This window comes from Gallus gallus, chromosome 14 (assembly GCF_016699485.2).
Source record: "Gallus gallus isolate bGalGal1 chromosome 14, bGalGal1.mat.broiler.GRCg7b, whole genome shotgun sequence".
Lineage (NCBI taxonomy): Eukaryota > Metazoa > Chordata > Aves > Galliformes > Phasianidae > Gallus > Gallus gallus.
In genome coordinates this window covers 4,635,948-4,659,262 of record NC_052545.1, presented here as the reverse complement: position 1 = coordinate 4,659,262, position 23,315 = coordinate 4,635,948, and the positions used below count along the sequence as shown (strand labels likewise).

Sequence of the window (23,315 nt, the reverse complement as noted above, 5' to 3'; positions counted from 1 at the left end):
TACAGTCCTTCCCTGCCCTGCATCTTTCCTGTTGTCTCACCACTAAGGCAGGCAGGCAGGCAGCGCCGGGTGAGCACAGCACAGCTGCTGCTGCGATGCACCCACAGAGCACACAAGAAACCCATCAGCAGTGGAAGGAGCAATAGGAGGCTGAAGGTGCAGCGACAGCCCCCCCTTTGCCTCAAGGCTGGTAAGCAGTGCAAAGCTGGAGTCCATCTCCAGGAACCAACGCGGCACTTCTCGGTCGCCTCCTTTTTGAGGGTGGGATGAGATCTGTGTGGTGCTGCATTTACAGCCTGGCCCTCCCAACCTGATGGACGTGGTACTTCCACAGCCCCAAACCCACCTCAGCCTCCCAGCAGCCCCTGTGGCCTCTGCTCTCGCTCAGCCTCAGCTCTGCCTCTACTCTTCTTAACCATGCTCAATTCTTCCTTGGTTACCACCACCCCAAATCCTTCAGCCTTTTCTGTTCAAACTAAAGCCTCCCTCAGCCCCCAGCTCCGACCTTGCCCAGCACTTCTGCCCGTGTTAGCACTCAGCCTCAGCTCTCGCTCTGCCTCCATCAACCCCTCACACCCTTTTCACTGACCCAAAGCTCACTCACTCCCCCCACCGGGCACCGCTCAGGCTCTGCACCACCTCAACTTCCCCTCTTTGAGCCTCAGCCGGTGCTCAGCCCCCTGCCTGCTTTCCCAACCCTCCTCCAGCCCCAGCTCGATGGATGAGGCCAGCAGCCCCTGAGCCATCTGAGCCCCAGGAAGTGGGGAACGCACACACCCACAGCCAGGTCCTTCCTTCCAGCCCTGATAAGCGGGAGAGGAACATTCCTCACCATCAGACGTGGCCTCCCCACCTGGAAACATAAATACAGTTATCAGTAAGGGTAACAGGGAGCAACTTGGTCAAATCTGCAGTAAGAACATACGCAGGCTCCTAGATAGAGCAGTTAGATGCTGGAGAACCGGGAGAAAACTGATTGCCATCACATTGGCAGCATCTCTCTATCAGGGCACCGTAAGTGTGGCCAAGTCAAACCCCGGCACCAATTGGGAGTCACAGGCACCGACTCTGAGCCAGAGCATCCCATGGGGGTTGAAGCAGCCCCTCACAACGCTGCTTTTGGTCCGGTACCACCAGCATGGAAAGCTGCCCCTCTAGTAGCTGAGCAACGAGAAAACGTCCCACTGACAGCACAAACAGACAAACTGACAGCACAAACGTTGCGGCTGCTTGTGCTGCACGGAGCCGTGCTGCTGTGGGAGCAGGAGATACACGGCAGCATTAGTGCCAATCTTTGCTTTCAGTCACCTCTTCGGATGCTTCGCTGTAACAGAGCGAGCTTTCTGTGCTGCTATCCAACTGCTCCTCGGCACAAAGCGTTCAGCCCCGATGCCACGAGCAGGGCCAGCACTTGGGGGCAATGTGGGATCAGCCCGGCAGCACCGCGCTGCGTGGCCAGCATTCTCCTAAAGGTGACGTTCAGAGCTCTGCAGAGAAACCTCCCCGTTCTGTAGTGAACAAGCCCTGTGCGTGAGCTGCTCCTCAGTATTTGAGGCAAAGGCTGTGTTTGGGAGAGCCATAAGGAGGGGCTGTGCTGCCTGTATAGCAGCGGCTGCTCTTGCATTTTATTGAGGAGGAAAACGTTGTGATTCTCCAGCAACCTGTGCTGATTTAGCGCTGGAAGCAGAAGGGTACAACCCGAGGAGGGTCTGGGGGACAGAGACTAGCATTTAATTACAGGAGTTGCTCTTCTGAAACCAAAACAGAGCCCTGAAACCTCCTTCGCTCCCCCTCTCGCAGCCACCTGCGCTGGTGCAGAGCTCTCAACAGCTGAGAGGTACGCGTGGGGGAAAATCAGGCCGATGGAGATAGCTGGCCTTGTCCCTACACAGCCTGCTTCTGAAGGGTGGACGGAGAGCCCCCGTGAGCCCCAGCATGACACAGAAAGCAGCACTCAGGCCGCAGCAGAGCCGCGCGGTGGCACTGCTCCTCCGGCAGCGGGAGCAGGCGGGGATGCGGCTGCAGCCACGGGAATAATGAAGGGCTGCTCCTCAGCTCCCTCTGCAAGCTTGCTGCATTATTAAAAGGCAGCAGAAAGCGTCGCCGAGCATCTGCACGGTGCTGCGCCCAGCTCAGGGAGGGAGGGAGGGAGGGAGGGAGGGAGGGGGGCCCCCCCGTTCCTCTGCGGGTTGCACCATTCAGCTGCACCGCTCCGGCCATTTTTCATCGCTGACAAGAGCACCCAGGTTACATCTTGCAGCACCCGGTGGCGACCCAACGTTATTTCGAGCGTGACGACAGGAGATGGGTTACGAAACCAGCACGCGCCATCGCTGCCGGAGCAATCGGTGCCGCGGTGACTCCCACGCGGGCTGCTCGCTGTGCTGCTATTCGGGGAGCTTCCATGAGCGGCTGCTTCTCCCTTCCCTCCTGCAAGCTGTCGCAGCAATCTCTCGCTGTGCCACAGCACGTCGCGCTCTCGGTTCAAATGCAGTTCCACCATCCTTTTGTGCAGCTTCTCCCGTCAGATGCTCAGTGACAAAACAAAGTGGGCTCCACTGATTCTCCTCCGATGCCTGCTGCTCTGCTGCCCGCCTCGCACCCCTCTCGCAGGTCAGACACCCATAGCCATTTCTGGAGCACCACATCACCAGATCTAAAAGATGAAACACATCCACGTTTGTAACCACTGCACTTAGGTTGAGCATTGGCAGCCTGGATACACACACAGGGCTCAGGGCTGTTTTGGTGGGGCCCTTACACCAATGTACGCGGTGCCTAACGCTCCATACAGCTCTCTCCAGGCTCCGTAAGGAAGAGAGAGCAATGCTATTTTTGCTCTTTTAAACTCTGCGTTCTGAATGGCTTCTCTCATGGGCTGCAATTCAATCCGCAGCCCAGCCTCTTGGGAGCAAGACAGGGCACACCAGCAGTCACTGCTGCTATCCAGGCGGGCCAACGAGCTGCTTCAAAGGGGAGAGAAAAGGGAACAAAACTGCATTTGTGACAAAGCAAAAGCAAGCTGGCGCACCAGCTGCCGTGAGCTAAGGGCACAGAGAGGGAGGCTGCAAAGAGCACGCGAGGAGTTAATACAAGTGGGAGGGTACAAGGAACCAATACCAGCCTAGCACATACCAGGAAAACGTGTTGTTTACTTAAAAACCCAGTGCACTGCAGAAGTGCTCAATAGCAGCAGATCTATCGCTCGCTGCTGCCCCCAGCAGCAACCATTTCCAACAGATGGTACATTTGTCAATACCGAGGTTCTTCCAAGTATCACACAGATAAACGCCTTTGGAAAGCAACAGGGAAAAAAAAACCAAAACCAAAACGCATCAACCAAAACCAGCAATAACAAAACAAGTGATTTTGAGAAATTCAAGCATCCACAACGTTTTAAAAAGAAGAACCCAGACCACTCTTACAGTATAAACACACCAATTCAGTCATTTTTACTGATGGTTGCATTTATGAATTTCATTCTCGTGAAAAAAAAAAAAAAAAAAAAGGGAATAAAGGGAAAAAATTAAGAAAATAGCTATTTATAGAAAACAAAACAAAACAAAGGGCTCAAACAGAAACCAATCTGTGCTGATGCTTTGGATGAGCAGTCCGATGGCATTGAACATTACCTGTGCAAGCAGGCATGCTTGGAAACCTGTCTGTACTGCAGCTTCAGTTCCACAATTCAGGATTTCTTTTGGTGGTGGAAAAAAAAGAGCCTAATAGTTTCATACTGTATTTATTTAATAACTAAAATTCACAAATAAAAAGATACTTGCAAAGTCCTTTAGTTGTGTCATTCCTTCCTCCTCCACTCTACTGCTTTCAGATCCATATGCATAAAAAATGGGCTTGGGATTTTTTTTTTTTTTTTTTTTTTTTAATTTTAACTGTTATATGATTGGTCGTTGGAGCTGAAGCACCAATGGAGAAGATGCTTTATGGAGATGAGAGTACACCCCCTTGCCTTCCCACACACGTTTTGGAGGAACATGTACCAGTGCCCGGACTCCTCCGCTCCCATTTCCCCCACCCAGAGCATTCCTTTCATTGTATATTTCCTCTGATAAGTGACTGACTGCAGCCTCCTTTTTCCCCCTTTCTGTCCTTGTGGGACCGCATACACGTTGGACATTGTTCATTTCTCACTCCGCCAGGCTTGGAGCCAGTGTCAAGTAGGTCCTGTTACAGCTCAGTGCTAGTTGTTTTTTAATGGGTCTTTTTATTTCAGGTAGGTTTGTGTGTCGATTCAGAAGGCTTGCTTATTTTCTTCCTTGTTTATATCTGACAAGCTGCTGGATAAGGCTATTCATACTCCAGGAACTGTTTGTGATAGAACAGCAAATATCTGCAAGAAAGCAGAGGTACAGTTTCAGCTTTGTGCTGCGCATCATAGCAGATCAGTATTTCCATGGATGCAACCGTAAAAAATGAGAGCTATTGATGTTGTTATTCTTTTTCAAATTGAAGCAACTCCAGGGATGTGCCAGCTCCCCACAGGAGAAGGAGGGAAGGCAGCTGTAACAATCTCACCAGTGACTCGGGGAAGGGAACATCTGTCCATCAGTCAAACGGTCGTGCTGTGCTAAACCTACTTAGAACCTGGAAGCTCTGGAAGATGGGACAGTGTTGATGCTCATCCATCGAACACATCATGGCATAACTTATAACTGCGGTGCTTTAAGATGCAACTGTTCCTTTAGACTCCCATAACCAGAGCAGCAGACATCAGAATACCACAAACTGTCTGCCATTTATCTGACAAACAGAAAGAACCAGGCACGTGGGTGAAAACTCCCATGTCCCAATCAAACATGACTCATATATGTCTCAATCTGTACTCAAATCTGGTGTTTTAGCAGGACAGAATTCTTCCTGTCCTTAATTACTGTATGTGTACTGCTACGTAACAGAATCCAGCCCTTGTGCAGGTATGCTAGCAGGTAGCACACTGATCTCTGTGCTCTCTTTGCACACCAGACACTGACAGGCTCACCACACAACTCGGCCAAAATGCTTCAAAGCAATTAGTGGACTTTCCAGTTAGTACTGTTCTGTGTCCAGTCCTATGGAGCTTCCCTTGCACAGCGCAGGTCTACTCAGTGTCAGCCCTCATCTGAACCAGGGAAAACGGGACCAGAGACCAAACCAGCCCGCAATGAGCCTGATGTGCAGTGGTTGTAGTGCAGTGTTGTAGATCCTCTTCTCACTGCCTATGGCAGCTCCCTCCAGAGACGTAGCCCATCCCAGGGACAAAGCTGGCCCCTCGTTATTCAATAAAGACAAACTTACTTCTTCTGCTGACCTCGAAGCGTAAGTTAGCATTAAATGATTTGACCAAAGCAAAATTCAGATATCACAGGAGACTCTCTTTTTTTTTTTTTTTACTTCCCAGTTGAAGTTCAAAAAAGGAAAATCTGTCTAAAATATTGCAGGCTGAACATCTGTGCCTGCAGGAATTAACATAAATGTCATGAATAATTAAAACAAAACCCAAACAGGCTTATCTTTCCTGTAGCAAGCCCATAGTTGAAAATGCCAAAATGAAGACTTCACTTTTTAAGTTAACCTTATTCTTGAAATGTATCCCAATCCTCAGTGATTTCCTCAGATCATCAAACCACAGAACACCCTGAGTTGGAAGGGATTCACGAGGATTGAGACCAATTCCTTTGGGCTGTCTGATAGCTTTATGTCCTTCTTACCCTGTGGCACCACAAACTGCACACAGTTCACTTACCCTTCACTGTCTAGTACATCCTTAATGCTAGCCTTGGTGATAATGGCATCATCACACTTGAACCACTGGTCCTTGTGCTGCCGGATGAAGCTGGTATAGTGCCCACTCTCCAAAGTTCCCTGGTGATTAACTACTGCAAACAAGGAATACCTGGAACAGAGAAGAGTCAATCAATACGTGGATCAGAAGGGCAAAAATATTTGACATTTTAAAGAGGCAAAAGCTTAAGTTCATAAATACATACTGAAACAGTAAAGGATTGTATCCATTAATAAAACACCAGCTCTTAACATTAACTGGGAAGAGGCTATCCCTGCCCAGGGAAAGGGAACGTGTTTCTTCCTGCTCCTACTGCAGCAGTCCCTTCTGATGACAGCCATCAGCTTCACCAACACAACCTACTGAAGATTTTTCTTCTAAAATACATGAAAGTTCATGCATCCCCACAGAAGACTGCTATCTAGTCACGTTCTGCCTTCCTCTACTGAACTAGTTAACTCAAGTGAGCCAGAAAAAACACTCGAGGGGTAGGAGAGGAGGTAGTCTTCAGTTTAGCCAATCTTTCCAGTATTTCCAGTGATAAATTGCTATACTGATTAATTATCCCTAATTTGGAAAGCCTGTACCTCTTTTGAAACACTAGATATTATATTATATTAAATTATATTCAGCCTCTACTTCCACCTTCTAGATGTTCCTGTGCATTTGTTTGCTAGCCTGAAAACCAGCAGACATCTCTGTATGAAAGAAAGGTACTGACACACTGATCAGGCTGCCTTTAATTTCTTTGCTCTAAGATTTTGCTCCCTCCCATGAACATACTTGTGGCTCTTTCTGGAACGTTCTCTACTTTACCTCTTTCTTACAACACTATCCCTCCAACCTACATACAAACACAGCTGCACAATGGTAAAATAATCTCGCTAATCTCCCTTGATACTGTCCTACTTATCTTCAAAATCTACAGAACTCTTTTGACAGCAGTGCTGCAGTATGGCTCCTACTCCAGCTGAGTGCCCACAGAGCTGCAGATGTCTCCGAGTCATCCTCTTCTGAGATGAGTCCTTCATCTCGCCCTGCATGGTGGATTCTAGGATTGCCACAGCAGTTTACTGGCACGCAGCATGATGAGCAACTCAGACACCTCTGCTGTTACCTCATCACCTTTTCTTCTTCTTCGTTAACAACTTCTTCAACCTATGTCATGTGCAGTCCTCGACAGTGATCAATTCTGTTTTCCTTCATAAATCTGATGAGTCAGTCCCTTTAGGACCATTTGGAGCACACGTGACTGGTATCTGCTTCTGTGACAACTGTGCTAAGACCCAGTTAGCTGCTGGCTTTTGTTAAAATCTGCTGCATGATTCCAGTTTCTTAATGAAACTTTCAGTGCCACAAGAAATCTGAGGAATTCACTGAGGAATTTAAATCCACAACATTAGCGCATGACTGCAGCAACTGAACCTGCAACCTTATTTTAAAGAAGTTTGTCTCAGTGTCTCTTTTTCCATATAGCTAAGTCTATTGGTTTCAATTACTCTCCTCTAAATTCTTTAGCAAGTCCCGTATCAGCCACTTTGTTACTCTGACTAGAATCCATGCCTGATTACTGAAGTCATCAGAGCTTACTTTCAGCCCTCTGGGACTTGTTTTTGTTATTGCAACAGAAACAGGAACATTTAAAGGCAGCACGCACCCCTTTGGGTATTGGAACTGTAACTGCTGATTTTGTCCACAGATCAATTAGTGGGGTTACCATCATCAGATCGGTAAATTAGCTGCCACAAGCCCAAGAAAGGGAATGCAATCACGGCAAACCAAGCTTGATTTTGCAACACTTCCACTTACTGTGCTGTCAAACGCGGTAACGCACTCTGTGCTGCAGGATATGCAGCAGGCTGTATATCTCCTGCTAGAAGCCAACTACACCCTTCACAGTAGGAGTCATGGAATGTACCACTTACTTATTATCATTGTTTAGACTATCCGTCGGCTGCTGGTACTGCCCGTTCATTCTGCTCTCTTTACTGCAACACACACACAAAAATTCAGTCACTTAAAGCAGTGGTTCCCCAAACCCAGGAAATAGGTTTTACATGTAACAGCATGGTTGCTCAATCCAGGTCCTAATTCAAAAGCACAGTGCTGCTTAGCAGCAGAGAAGGGCTGCTGATTAGGATGCTAAAGATGCTTTATTTGTTCTTGCAGTAACGCTACATAGGAAGCACCATTTCTCCTGCCAGTCAGGGCTTTGGTGCTGCAAATACAGATCTGTTTACGTCAAATGTCCTATCCAGAAAGCTTTAAAAATGGTTAAGAAACAATTTGTATTTTAGACCTGCTAAAATATCTAATTACATCGATCCCTTATCCTCTGATGGGTCAATCATCCCAGCTCTGACTTGTAAATTCATTTTGTGTTTTGACAGCAGCAATAGGATTATGCTGTTGATTTCATAGGCGATGAAATTCAGATTACTGAGCTATGCCTCCTGATTATCCCCTCTATATTCCATTATGCTTGATAACTTTCATCAGCAGAGCCTGTTCTCTCCATAGAGAATTCACCACAGAGGAACAGAAAAGTCTTCAAATCTCCAGAACAGACTGGAACAAACCATATATTCTTAATATAACAGTATTTAACAGAGCTTCAGGGCTCTCCTTTCTCTCCTAGAAGAAGGATCTATTTTTCTTCAGGGAAAAAGTCTGAAATTACTACGAACATTTCAGTATCAAATAGATATTGTGTTCAGAGATGTCACGTTTTGGGGCTTTCTGCATTGCTTTGGATACAAATTAAATCTGAACGTCGTCTTGTATATTTGAAGGGAATATCTGATAAATACTCGTTAGCTGAGCTGATTAAATTTCTTCCTTATGGAAGGAAACACTTTACAGTTTTGTTCAATATAAACATTCTGTCTCTTCCAAACTTGGGAGGTGGGAGAAGCCTTCCTGTTTGCTTAAATACAGATTAGAAACACCTGTTTCAACCTGAACCATGTGCTTTTCTTGAAGCCTTCTTAAAAAAAAAAGCAAAAACAAAAACAAACAAGTTGAAGGTACAAACCAACCAACCAAACCAGGTTTGCAAGTGCACAGGAATAGAGAGGAAAGATTTTTATAGCCTTAGAGATGTCCGGCTGGGCACTGGGTTGCATCTAAACTGCAGAGCACCAGCTGTGACATGAGATGACTGCTCAGTGGGCTCTCAGGTCATGGGGACCAGAGTACAGGACTTAAAAGTCTGAAGCAACAATGAATCTGAATCTACAAATTTAATATGCAAGAGAAAACATAACATGTGTTAATTAAAAAAAAAAAAAAAAGTTGAAATATTAAGTCCTTTCTGACACACAAAACTCAATACTTAATCTACAATTAGCTTAGGAAAGATATACATTTCAAGAAGAAGCTTACAGTGGACGTACCATTACACATACTGCTCTATAAGCTCGATTCAAGGATGTTTCATGATGCATGTGTATGGAACTGGTAAGGTTCCATCCAGGTGTTCGGGTGATTTAGAACTTGGTACATACCTGGAAGCCATGAATGGTGTCATGTCCAGCTCCAGTGGAAATGAGACATACGTAGTGATCTTTCGCCTCAGTTTGGCTGAGTGTTCAAACCGCTGGGGACAAAGTGGAAGAGTTTTTTCTTTTGAGATAGACAGACCTCTCTATTATAAATGACTCTATTATAAATCTCTCCATTACAGATGTCCTAAGCTTAGGTACGGTAACACAAAAGCATATCAGCAGTCAGCAGCTAAGGACACCCCCAGATTTTTTCTACCAGCTGGCTGGACAGGGGTCCCCCAGGTAAACCCTAGAACATGTTCTACTAGGAAAATAAGTCAATATTTGTGGAAGGAAAATAAAACACTATTTATTAGATTGTTTATCTTAGTGTCTATCCACACAAATTTATTCCCAGCTGATGTTCAAAAATACACTGAAAAGACAGCAAACACAGCCCTTAAGCAAAGCAGCGTTCAGTTCTACTATGCGCTATTCGAATGCACTGCAGCTGCTGCCTACATCAGCACACAAAACTGGTGACAGTAAAAGCTTGCTATCAGATTCACACATTCAATCCACCCATCCAATCATCTCAAATGACACAAGTCAAGTCCCTCAGCCAAAAGCAGCCTGCAGCACCCACCACCCTTTCCTCATCTTGTCGATTGAGCACTAAATAGAAACGGGAACAAACAGCAGAAAGGCATGAATGAGTTTCTATTTGGAGGCAGCTTTCCTCTCCATTTCTCAGAAATTCTGCTCTATTTACACTTCTAGTTAATTATTTTCCAATTGTGGTGCCATTACAATTCCCTAGCAACAGATCCAGACGTGAAAAGTGAAGACTTCCAGAATTCTTATCTTTTGTGTTTCTCTTTTGCTTCAAAACATGAAATGAAATTTGCATTTTGGATGCAAACACCATCACTCAGAAAAAATAATTTATTTTCAAAAACACCTTCAGTCATTCTGCATCAGACCGGAGGGGGTTTAGCATATTGATACTACCTTGTCCAAAGGGCAGAATCACCTACACACCTTGCCAACCACTCTGCATTAAAGAAAAAAAAAAAAAAAAAGGAAAAAAAGGAGGAAATAACCCACCCCCCAAAACTCTTTCTCAAAAACTAACAACAACAACAACAAAACAAAATCAAAAGCCAAGCAGCCAGCTAAAAACTCTTACAACCTCAAGCCAGCCATGCAGGAACTGCCTTCAGGAAGAGCATGACCAGCAGCAGAAAGACAAAGGAACAGTGTGACTATTCCACTCAGGGTACTGATTTGGCTTCTCACACTGTGTGCTGCCTTGGTTAATGTGGAGGATGTAACTGAGGGAATGCTGGTATTTATGGGGATGACCACCTGGAGGCACGATTGTCCCAAACAGCCTTAAAAGACCAGTAAGTCACAGAAGTGGGAATTCTTCCCACCTGTGCTACCCTTTCGCTACGGGAAAGCAGAATCAAGCTCTTCTCATGAATGCAGACCTTCCTGTGGCATCCCATGTTTTCATGAGCCAGACTTTGAAAATTAATGTTAAATTGCTGCTACGCAGATATGGAGTTGTTATGTCATTCAGCAGTTCCAAGCTATAGTCATTTCTTGAATACAATTTGTGAGTTGCTCAGCATGACAATGACACCACAGTTACAGAGAATATTAGATTTTCCAGTATGAATTGCACTGAACTAGCTTAGAGACTGCTGGAAAATGAACCTGAGAAAACATCTGCTTGCTACAGCAAAATCCAGCATTTGCTTTGCCATGACAAGTATGAGATAAAGGCCTATTTCCTAAACCGTTGAAGCTACTCACATGTTTCACCGAAGTTCAAAGCCTAGAAATCATCTAAAAGTTTATTAGCCACAAGAAGCATATGGAGAAAAGGGTGGAAAGTGAAGCAGTAGAAGCCTTCACTGGTACACAGCACAGAGGCTGCTGTTCAAAATGTTTCCAGTTGCCATGGCCATGGGTAAAATACTGCTTTCCTTTATGTAGTGTACTTGATACTACTATCTCCAGATAGGCAGTTGCAAGAGCTGAGGACAGGGATCATCAGTTGCTGCCTAGCAATGATGGGACTCTGCCATTCTGTCCCAGGAGACACTCAGGACCTGAGGTCTGCATCTGAAAAGCTCATGCAGATTAAAGATGCAATTACGTGATGGCTGCTCCCATAGAGGCCCACGGCATCACTTTTCAAGGACCCTTTGCCTGCTGATACAGAATGGCAGTCATCCTCTATGATGGATGCTTCCTTTGCACCACAGTCATGCTCTTTTTATTTAAGACATAAATCACACAGGACTTAACAAGCTGAGGGCACCAACTATAACACATCTCCCATCTGACATAATTTGGACTGGAAATGCTGAAGAGTAATCTTCAGTGAATTAGTTGGGAAGATAAAAGAATCCTTCCTCACTACAACTTCTGCACGCTTTCCCTTCAGCACAGAGCTTTCTCTGAGGCATCCTTCGAGTAGAAGCATAAAAATGTTACTGTGCAGAATGAATAAGCATTACTGGAGACTGGCTTTTAGGCTCGTTCAGGTATCACACTAGCCCTTCCACTTCAGTTCTAGATTCTTGTTAGGTTCCCAGAGATGTACTGCAAAGCTACACGACAGGTAATATAATGGTATCTTAACAGAACATCTAGCTAGGCATGCAACTTGTTCTTCATATTAATTGATACAATAAAAGAAGAGCCAGTGAAAGATAAATTCCTGGACACATCTCCTATCTCATCCTTTGAAAGAGGAATAAACATCCTGAGCTCTGTCTGCCCCCTGTGAACTTACTTTGAGATGAAAACAGGCCACAATGGGTAATTTCTTCATAGTGAGTTGTTTGGTAGATTCCTGGTAGCTATGGCAACCACTACATTTGATTTTGGCACTGCTTCCTAGATGTTCTGGCCTTGTAAACCTGAAAAATACATTAAAAAGCAAAAGGATGCACAATACGATCAGACTTTTTCACACATGCTGAAATCACTTTTCACTGTTACTTGCATCTCTCCAGCACCTCAACAGAAGCCTTTCATGGCTTTTAAGTGACATTTTGGGGAAAGAATTTAAAAAAAACACACCATCATTATCAGAGGTATTCAGGTTAACTGCTACAGTTCAGATACCCCAATTGGACATTTATCACTGCCCTACTTGGGCAGATTGCACCGAAGTGCATCAGCAACTAAGAAAGGAGCTAAATGTTCATTTGCCTCCTTCCACAAGACAGCTAATTTTCAGATGGACAGCAAAAATCTACTGCTTTCAAAACAAAAAACAATGATCTGGAAATTCTGAAGCAAAAAGACAGACTTCTGCGCTCAGCTGCACACTGTTCTGCAGGACACTCTGTGCCTGTAGCCCTCCAGGGCCAGGGTCAAAGCTCAGATGACATGGAGACAGACACTGCTGTTTTCAACCATGTAAAGCCACAGTGCCTGCAGCAGGCACTGTAAAATTTATCTTTTTGCATCACGTGGCAACTGGATTTGATTGCTCATTGTTAGGCCCTCTGTTCTGTTAGGCCCTCTTCTATTCCTTTCTCACTTCGCCTTGTGCAAAACCTGAAATACATGTAACATGCTGTCTGGGGATTATGCCATGACAAAGCATCACTTACTCCCATTGTTCACTGCCACCTGTGGAGAAGAGAATGAAGCCAAATGCTTTTTACCCCACCAAAATTGAATTTGTCTCAATTCATACCTTCGCAAGCAGTCTGTGAGAGTGGTGGTGCCTGATACATGGCTTTCCCCATTTACGACACTGCCATCACTCCCTGGACTCAGAGGCCAGAACGGGGTGGAGGAGCCTGGCAAATCCAAACTGATGTCCCAAAATGGGTCTATCGTTGTGGAAACACCACTATGAAAAAGAAAGGAGTTTAATACATACTTGAAGGAAGTAAAATGAATGGGTTCCCTCACTTGAGAGTACACTCCAACCAGATATTTACTCTTAAGAACTATGGGATCTACATCACCCCTAGAGGGCACTCAAAGATGACAAAATATATATATATATATACACACACATATATAGCTGCTCCAGAGTGTTTTCCCACAATTCATTACTTTTCTGTGTTGTAGGAAATGAATTTCAATGCAAACTATGTTTACTTGTGATCCAGTTGGGTTACTTAGACACAGATGCTCTGTTCATACTACCAGCTAACATCAACAGTGCCAGTTACATGCAGTTCTACAAGTTCAGAAGGTTGGTGCACTGCTCAAGACATGGAAGGTGGTGCTGAAAGGCACTTAAAAAGAGGGCCAAATATTTTTGCCACACAGTACTGCAGTGAATTAAGCTTTGCAGCTTCAAATGACAATCTCTTGTAGCTTTTGGAGTTTGAGAGGCTAAAGAGTAACTGCATCAAGAAGTGTTAATGTTCTCAAATTTCTGTAGAAGACAGCTGAAGGCAAGCCAACAGCCAGACTGTGGAGAAAGCTGCTTAAAATTGTATTCTGCACTGACTCAAGCCCCTAGCTTGGAAGCATTTTCTGATTGCATTCATTATGCTTTGTTGTTGTTGTTGAGATCTCTCCTCTTCTAAAAGTAGACTGTTTTGGAAGGAGAGGAGATCTCACCAAGCCTATAATATTCTGCCCTTTTTTTTCTTCTATCTTCATTTGTGCAAAACTTGTCCATTTTTAAAAGAAAATTCCTTTTGTTAAAGTTTCTTCCAAGTTAATATCAGGTCAGAACACTTCAAGTGTTTCACTACAAGGATTCTGCAGCTCTACCAGGCAAAGAACGTAAGTTCATACTTTTTTCCTACAGCGAATCTCCTGCAAATCTCTCCAGGAAATTGAGAATAAAAACAGACTCAACCAAGCACAGCACAACTGTCCACCTATGGGACACTGCGGATAATTATGAAGAATACAAGCCAAAAAAAAAGTTTATAAAACAGGAATTCTGACTTGTGAACTGTGGTGACACCAAGTCAGCTTGCTCCAGTACACAGTACAACAAATATAATTTTTCTTACTCTTGTAAGCCATTCACTTGCTGCTGCCTGAAATCACCTAACATCAGCCTCTTTGAAACCCCTCCTGAAGATACCTGGGGCTTCTAACTGAAGGAAAATATGGTTGCATATCAGAACTTTCTTCAAATGCAGTGACAGTTGCACACTTCTGGAACCAAAGAGATCTGGGAAGTCTTTTTCTCACAAACCTAGAAATCGCACACCTTTTAAAAGTAGTAAGAAATGTATATTCCTAAGCCTGTGAACCCTTCTTTTGTTGGCATGTCTTAGTATATGATAGTTAACTGGTAATCTACTGCATTCAGTTGATGTTGTATTTGCACAGTTCTCATCTTGCAAGAATTTTGTTGTTACTTTTCAGATGCTCAAGAAAGAACTCAGTACACTGCTGCACCAGAGAGCGTGCAGCCTCAAACCAGAGCACACAATTGGAATAAGAACACTTACTGGCAGACTTGACAGGTAACATCAGACTGTAGTCCGCCTGTGAAGATTTGGTCTATGATGCAGTTACAGTGGTTGGGGTTGTTGGCCTTCTTCCCATTATCATCACCTGGAGGAATGCAAACACAGACTGAGAAGTCAAAAACCCTCCTAGGGAATAGTAGTTTGTCTTGGAATGTGCCTCCAGTTGCTCTTTATAATGAAACTCAAACATACTGCAAGTTCACATAGACAATATGGAACCCTCAAAACATCGTGCAAATAAAAATGAGGATACAGAAAGAGAACTACAAAAAATATAAGAGAATCAGAAGGTGACCAAATGCAGTTAACTCCTGTAGAGGTGAAGCTATTACAGTGGTCAGCAAATCCCTTTTCATGGCACAGCCCTGTTTCCCTTTGCAGAGATTTGCTTTGTGCTATCTGGTGTGAAGATCAGCTCCTAAGATGAAAGAACTGCCAAAATGGTTAATGAAAACGACTCTCTAAACTTCACTAAGAGGGCCACCGTGCAACATTTGCAGCTACCCAAATGGTCAGAGCTTTACCACAAAGCATTAATTTCTGCTTAGACAGAGTTTTGTTATTTTCCTAAATGAACACAGAGGAGAAACATCAGCAAATGCTGCTTTTTAATACTCCCACCCTCAACTTCTGAGGGCTGTGCAGGGGAGGAGTGCTGCTGAGACCACCAGCCTTCAGCCTGCTGCCTGCACCCTGGGCTTTCAGCATCAGCATTTACCTTCCATTCAATTTTTCACCTGCCAGAAAATGAGAGATGTCCTTATCAGAACTGGAAAGATTCTTCAAAGACACAGCAACCCTCTAACTTCCCCAGGGATACCATGGGCACACACCTATCTTCCAAACCCTACGAACTGTCACTGCAGGTCTAAGGAGCACAGCAATTCATTTTTATGATGAGCACGGAGATAACTCCAATTCAGCTTTCTCAGATTAACCAGAGGATGAAGAAAATAAGCAATAACTTCTTGGCACAGTTCTCAGCTTTGAAGCATGTTTCTTCTACTCTCCATAGGTAAAACAGGAGTGACACTTTTCTCCTTTCATTTCTGAGACTTACACTTACTTCCTGAGGTAGGTTAGATGCAGTCAGTTTTGCTCTGCAAACAGATGCACACAAATTATTTTAGAGCAGCAACTGATTATTCTGCAAAGTACATTTTCAGAAGCCTTCCAATATCCTGTAACAGAAACTGCTAAGACAACAGAGTCCTGCTGGCTTCCCTGAGACCTTTAACTTACTACCACGTATTTCCATTTCAGAAATCAAATACTACGCTGCTGACTCCTCAAATCACAGCTATTACTCAAAAGTAATTAATTTCTAGACAAGTGTGTCCAAAACCATCTAAACAAACCAATGTAAGGTTTTCTTTGCTGGAGTATTCTTTAGCAGTCTTAAGAAGGGACAACTTTTTTTCTATATGATTCTTCAGAAGTTTGTGGGAAGACATTACTGACTGAGGCTCCACCTGATCCTAAGTATGGAAATAACGACATGGGTGACACCTACCAATGGCAGTTGGCCACCTGAGTCAATTAGATCCTAAACGCCTCAGCCAAGCTCTCATCCATCTGCTTTACAACTTCTGTTTGAGTTGCCAAGAAACACATACTGTTTCCTTAAAATGGCTCCTGAGCAAAACGCTCTACAATTAGATTTGAGATGTAAAAGCTTCCAGGTGGGGGTGACCTGGACTCAGACACTTTTTGGACAGCATTTCTGCTGAATCTCACTGACCTCAGGATCATAGGAAGGGCTGAATTATGCTAAGGTAGCGGAGAGTGCACACACAGATCCAACAAGACATTCCTCACCTTTACAAGATCACATATAAGCTTTAAAGACTACACGTGGATTTAAAAATATATACAACCCTACGCTTTCTATCTTTGCTTTTAATGCTCCATTAAAAAAAAACAACCGTTACATTCCTGTAATCTCACCATTTGAGATTGATTCCTTCCCTCTTATGCGAGAGGGCAGAAGCAGAGAATGAGCATCCAGAGAGCATCAGCAGACTGCAGGTAACGTCCCTGCTGGGCACCTGTAATAGGCAGCCATCGCCGCCTCCGGGAGAGCAAGAGCTCCCTTTTCAATTACACAAGGCAATTAGCATCAGTGACGAGAGGGTCTCAAAAGAATATCCTGCAAGTCTGTTCGCAGCAAAACAGAAGGGCATTACCCACTCAACATTGTTTCCCATGACATTCGGTTGGAGGAGGGAGGGAAGTCAGATTACCACCTACTCGCACTAGTCAATATGGAACAGATGCTGAGAGGAGGGATATTATGCAGCTGAGAACTGGAAGCTGTGAGGCCGTTGTGCTCAAGTTAAGGTTACCTGCAACATTTCTACCTTACAAAGTTGGTTTTACCTTTTCAGGTTTGATTTTTAAAGCTGTTCATAATTCTTCCTAGGAAATCAGCAGCTTGTTACAAAGGATTGGTAAGAACAAGTCTAAAACTAAACTCAAAACTACACCAATAGACATACTAATGTAGTAAAGAGAAGGAAAGAAAAATTAGTTTAAAAGCTTGAATTCAAATTAAATGGAACTTTAAAAAACCAAAGTGTTACTGTGCCTGCGCAATAACCAAACACATGAAGTTGTGCTCAAATACATACATGTTTGATATACTACTGAAGTTAAATCATAATTAATAATGGTAAAAACAGATACACAGATTACTTTTTAACCTGGAGTGTGGTTTTGAAATAGAGATAAATGAGTTTCGCCTCTGGCTTCCATATCTTAAGGGAGAAAAAGGCATTAAAAACGAGTAACATTTTACATGGGGATGTTCATAAAAACAGAAGCGCTGACTGTTCTGCTTTGCTTCGGTCCCCACTGTTCTGAACAGGTCCTCGTTGTTCTCCATCATAAAGCGCTGCACACATTAATTTCTATGTGCTGCAGCAGATGACATGTTTCACAGACATATGCTTTACCAGCTCCTAAGAATATCCTGCAGAAGGCACAGCGCAGGCTGCTGCTTTGCTCCCAAATCTCAGCACAGCATTCTCTTTCTGACATGATCCTCAGCACCAGGCTTCAGATTTGCTTTGTAGCAGAGCTTGTTAAAGATGAACGCAAACTGCTTCACGAGAAGCAGATAAGTGAGGAATGACCAACTTTAAACCATCACTTTCAGTCGTTGCTGTGAGGGATCTGGGTAGCACTGGGTGAATAAAGCTTGGGATTAAAATGCAGCCCTACAAGACACTGCTGTAACAAATGAGGAAGCCTGGAACTCCTGGAGGATCCCGCACTACGAGCAGGTTATCTGGTGTGTGTTATTCACTGCACAGCCTAAGAATGCATGCAGGAAGCAACAGATCAACGCCTGATCATTTCAGCATCTTCTATATTCCCAACACATTCAGATGCTGAAAATCAAAGCTGTTGTGCATCTGAAAGATCAAACTCAACATATGCCGAAGTCCAAGTGAATGGGCAGGGTCCAGTACAAAGAAGGTGGTCATCATCTACACAGCAAAGCTTTTCACAGCATTGCTCTGGCAAAGAGACTAATACGTTTCTGCAGAGTGAGCTCTGAATCTCATTTTGAAGCTTTACTGGGGAGCAGGACCACAAATGCCAACGTATAGTGGCACTGCAGAACTCTGAGTGCTATAAACCAGCCAGAGACTGAACTGCACAAGGTGTAGGTACAGCCTGAGCAGCACCTTTCAGTAGCAATGCTGGAAGAATTCAGATTGAAAAAACATTGCATTTTCACTTGGAGGAGGCTTTTAAGAACAGACCGCGTGCACAGGTAGGTTAATGGTAGGGAAAAGAGGAATTAACAGCTTAGCCCCTTTTTCCTCACCAAAATATTACTTTTCAGTTAAGTCACCCTTTTCCAGCTGTTGAAATGAAAATATATGATGCATGAGCACTACAGATTCCATCCCTTTTCCTTCAGAAATACCTGGTGTCACTGCACAGCACAGAGCAGCCCTGTTAGATCAGAATGTGGCCAGCATAGATGCTGCAGCTGAGCACAACTGTGTCAGCACAGGAGAGCTATCACCTCTGAGATGTGGTTTACGTGGAATCCTGAGCTTCACAATTTAACTACAATTAACTAAAACTAAGTATTTACTCAGTCACCATTAAAAAAAAAAAAAAGAGTAAGAAAGAAGATTCCTGTCAGTTTTAAAGGGTGCACGTACCTTGCATATACATTAGGCAGACAGAACAGAGTTTACTCTCTTGTCCTCACACTCTTCTTGAAATAGAAGGGGTGGCCAAGCAAAAGGCAGACAAGGACCCCAGAAAATCCACACATGAATACAAGTTTTCTTGTGACTACTTGGGCCAGCCCATACACAAATTTTAGGGCAGTTCATTTTGTGTTTGGTAGGATGCAGCATTACAAAACTTATCTTTTAATGCACAACAAAACTGCATTTTCCAAATTTAGGTAATGACAGATCAATAATGAGAATTCACAGCATTCTCTGACTTGCTTTACAGCATTTGCTGGAAAGCAAAGTAAATGGAATGGAAAAGTGATGACTGGCATCAGCCAAAGCAGCATCATGAGGTATTTATCCTTAACATAAGGAGCACTTTCATATACTTATGCACCTATATCCATGGTGAACATGGATGATGTCCAGAAGAGGGGGTTTTGAACACAATTTTCCCCATGACAGTACTGTGTCTAATTGCTGAACTTGCACTGTGTCTAATTGCTGAACTTGACTGCTATGAAGTGTAAACCTGAAAAGTGTTTTAATTCTATAAAAACAAATCTTTAACATTGGGAGAGAAAGCGTTATCTGCTTACAGTAATTTTAGGATGTATTCTTACTAATATGTTTTCATATGTGCATTTTACATGTGTGTCTGCCTGCATGCCTCAGCATGTAAGTGGGCAAGCAGTCTCACCATGCAGCTGAATAACCAGCTCATTCCAAAGGTGCCTTATCATGACCATACTTGAAGTTCTGGTTTCCATGAACTGGTTTGGTTCCCACACAACTGCTCAACCACTTCTTTTAAATGGCTCTGATGTGGCATAGGTTATTTACCATAGTTTAATGCAAGTCTCTCTCCAGTTCTTCAGAAGCAGATGTTCTAAAACCTGGGTGCACAGCTGTCAAGGATCTCGTGACAATACCTTCCCACTGGCAGCACTGTAACAATGCAGTTACGTTCATGCAAATAGCTCAAACTCGAGGATTTTAATTAAATAACTGAACTCCAGTCCTTGTATTGAATGCCAGTGGTGCCCACAAGCCACAAGACCTCAGTGCTAGAGATTCAAAAACCTAATCTGAGCTCACTTAAAGCGCTATGAAACTGTGTGTTATCAACAAATCTGTGATCTCCAACCAACTGCAGAACAATCCATGCACGTGCATATGCCCTTTCCAACCAGGGTGTCCTACAAATCTTCTTCACAGCTTCAGCTTCACCGGGACCAGAGTGGCCAAACAGAACGAAGAGTAAAGATACAGCTGAGAAAGCCCCGTTTTGTTGGTAACTCCAGAGATTCTTCATTTAAAGCCAAAACACGTGTAAGAAAAAACAAACTCTTTTCAGGTTATTTCTGTTTCAGGGACATTTACGGTTGCAGGTTTTTTCTTCACAATTCTAAGAAAATATTACTCCTTCACAAACTGATCTTGAAAGCATACAAGAAACACACGCATCATTTTGTATCAGAGAAGGTGAAAAAGCTTCAAGATTTGTTAGGCCAACAGTTCAGAAATGTTACAGCAAGAAGAAAACACTTCTGTTTGCAGCTGAGTTTTCTTCACTGTTAACACACAGTGCTGGAGAGGTGAGTATCTGGACTGACTCTGCTCCTTACAGCACTTCAACACTCGTTTCATTAAGCTTACTCAATTTCTGTTAGTGATCGTCAAATGACAGATATTAATGATTACACAAAGACTGCTCTGTGGACACCTTTCCTTGGAAGCATTAGCTCTGGAGAAGGCTCTTTTGGAGGGCACCTATTCTGAAACTGAACAAGCACATCTGCTGCTGTGTAAGGCTCTCTTCAAAGAGAAAAGCAAGACTTCAAAGCGTTTCAAGGAAGCAGCAGCAGCCTTCTTTCTGATAGTCCACTGACAAGCCACACCACTAACTTCTAAGTGCTTTTTCTAAGAGCACTAGAGGAAATTTGAGTACTTTAAAGCTTATTTTTAGTGACAAAGGAATTTTTTTGTTTTGTTAGCACCAATCCTACTGTCTTCCTATAGTAGGAAATGTCTGTGCAAATAAGAGAATCAAACCAGATCAAACATGGACAAATCGAAGAATTCTCAGTTAAAATTTTATCCAATTAACAGACATAGAATACATAATTCCACGCAGTATTACCATACCATTGGTTTACACCCTAGACAGTCCACTCCTAGAAGCAGGCCACTGAGTGTTTTTTACTGTACTGTGCAATTATGTATTTTGTATATGTACAAACAAACACAGTATCAAAAACAAATACTCATTCTTTTTTCTTATTCACGTTTCTGTAAGCAATAGGGCAGCATAACACAGCAGAATAATATTTAAGCAAAACAGCCTCAGCCTCCCCTATGTTCTTTTCATCAGCGATGACACACTGAATTCCAACTACCTCAAGTATACACAGAATTAGAATGGAAACTGAAAAGACCCTCTCTCAGTCAGTAAGAGAAGAACATGATGGCGATTCAAACCAACATAAAGACTCATCTGCTCCTAATAAGGAAATTTTGACTATTTGGGAATAGTCTTCTCCTTTAAGTTTATTAGATGCCTTAAAGGAAACTTGCTAAGACTGCTTTACTGGAAGATACTCTTTGCTCTACCTCCTTTTGATCCAACATTCCTTGTTGATTGAAGACTCGGCACAAGCCTTACCTTTGCAGTGTCTGTGTAGCACATCTAATGCAGCAATGAGGAACTCGTGTGCATCTTGTTGCTCGTACCCTGCTAAATGCCGTGCATGAGTCCATACCAGGTGCAATAACCTATATGGAATGTGAGGAGATCGGTGCCCAGAGTAAAACTGCTCAAAGCAAAGAAAAGGACATGACTGTTAACATGTTACACAGCCTTAATGCATTTAATTATTAAAATCTTTATGAGCGCAATTAGTCAAATAAATTTAAATCATTTAACTTCGATGGTCTTAATAATGAAAAAGACAGTTTTTAATCACAGACTACTGAAGAAATAGTCTCAGAACTGAGAAGTTTCCATCATTTAGCTATGGATTAGCATTAACAGAAGAGGGACAAAACTCTCTAAACAACCTGATACCGAGGCCTTTTATTGAAAGAGAGATTTGTGGGTTTGCTGGGTTTTGGTTCTTTCTGAAAAATCTGCCACGTTCCACTTACTTAAAACAAATAAATAAAACATAAAAAATCCAAACCAGTAATGGTCTGTGCTTTCCTGGGTTGAGGTTTGGCTCCTTCCTCACCCCTCTCCATTTCATCCAAGTCCTGCTGCTGCAACTCCTTTCATCTCACCTTTCTGAGTCTGCCATCTCCTTTTCCTTACTCCTGACACCAACTCTGGCACCCCCCAGCCTGAGGCTAAAGCTAGCTGCCTTCCCTGAGCAAGCTGACTTCTGCTTTTGTTCAAGAACTGCTGCACCATGGTACTGGTCCCAAAAGCAATGCAGAGAGCCGCTGGTGCCCCTGCAGAGTATCAGGAAAAGCCCAGACAAGCTTGTTCAGCTCGGCTTCAGGCTCCATCTGGATTTGGAAACACTGGTCTGCAGCCTGATGAGGACAGAATATCTGCAAAGGCAAACTTCCCCATGGCAACGTACCAACATGTATTGATCCAAGTGGTATTTCACTGAGGAATGTTAAAAAAGGAAGTATGTAAGGGTAATATTTTTGACAGCTGGAAATTCTTAAGGCCTTCTGCCTTCCCTAACCTTTAAAAAGCTATTTGCCGGTAAAGGGTGCCTGCAACGCTGCAATTATGTTTTGCAATGAACCTACCAAACTTACATTTATTTTTAGTTCCTCTTCCCAAACACAGAATACAGCAAGCAGCAAACACACAACAAGAATAAGGTTAAAAAGCCCAGCAGTCTGCCATTTCTCGCTCTTACTGGAAATGCAGGCTTCCTTTCCCAGTCTCAAGTTCTCCCTTGCCCAGCCTGAGTATTTCCTACAGGTGCAAGCACTGGCCTTGTGCTACAAACACAGATGGTCTTCTGAGGGCAAAAGGTGCTAGAACTGGCTCATCTACTTGTCACACCATAGTTCAGTGTATTTCCTTAAAAATACATGTATTTTTAATTATTGTGAGCTCCCCTTCTTCCATATAAGAAGATATATTTCTGCAGCCAACCACCACAAAATGATTCTATAAATAAAAAGATCAATAGTCAACTGGGATGCCAACATGAACGACACCAGGGGACCGGAGCGGCGGTGTGCTAATTGAAATCTGCTGACACAGCTGCTGCTCAACATCATTCGGGGAACTGCAGCAATAAAACTTCTCTGTTCTGTCACTCCTTACAATTAGTCCCAGAGCTTGCCGGTCATTTTCACCAACAGCACTCTCCATAATTACTCCATTGCAGACATCAGACCT

At 43.5% G+C, this 23,315-nt stretch overlaps 1 protein-coding gene across 12 annotated transcripts in view; it reads right to left on the bottom strand.

The window, feature by feature from the left end:
• Window positions 1-3,726: 3,726 nt before the first annotated feature.
• Window positions 3,727-23,315, bottom strand: part of USP22 (ubiquitin specific peptidase 22) — an 87,915-nt gene continuing 68,326 nt past the window's right edge. For all 12 annotated transcript variants that reach the window (XM_046901039.1, XM_025155364.3, XM_015294382.4 and 9 more), the window contains 8 exons: window positions 21,615-21,762; window positions 14,727-14,832; window positions 12,992-13,150; window positions 12,077-12,203; window positions 9,289-9,380; window positions 7,708-7,770; window positions 5,744-5,893; window positions 3,727-4,351 (listed from right to left, as the gene is read on the bottom strand). In XM_046901039.1, coding sequence (XP_046756995.1) covers window positions 4,309-4,351; window positions 5,744-5,893; window positions 7,708-7,770; window positions 9,289-9,380; window positions 12,077-12,203; window positions 12,992-13,150; window positions 14,727-14,832; window positions 21,615-21,762 — 888 coding nt within the window. In that variant the 3' untranslated portion in view covers window positions 3,727-4,308. The remainder of the gene's footprint in view (window positions 4,352-5,743; window positions 5,894-7,707; window positions 7,771-9,288; window positions 9,381-12,076; window positions 12,204-12,991; window positions 13,151-14,726; window positions 14,833-21,614; window positions 21,763-23,315) is intronic.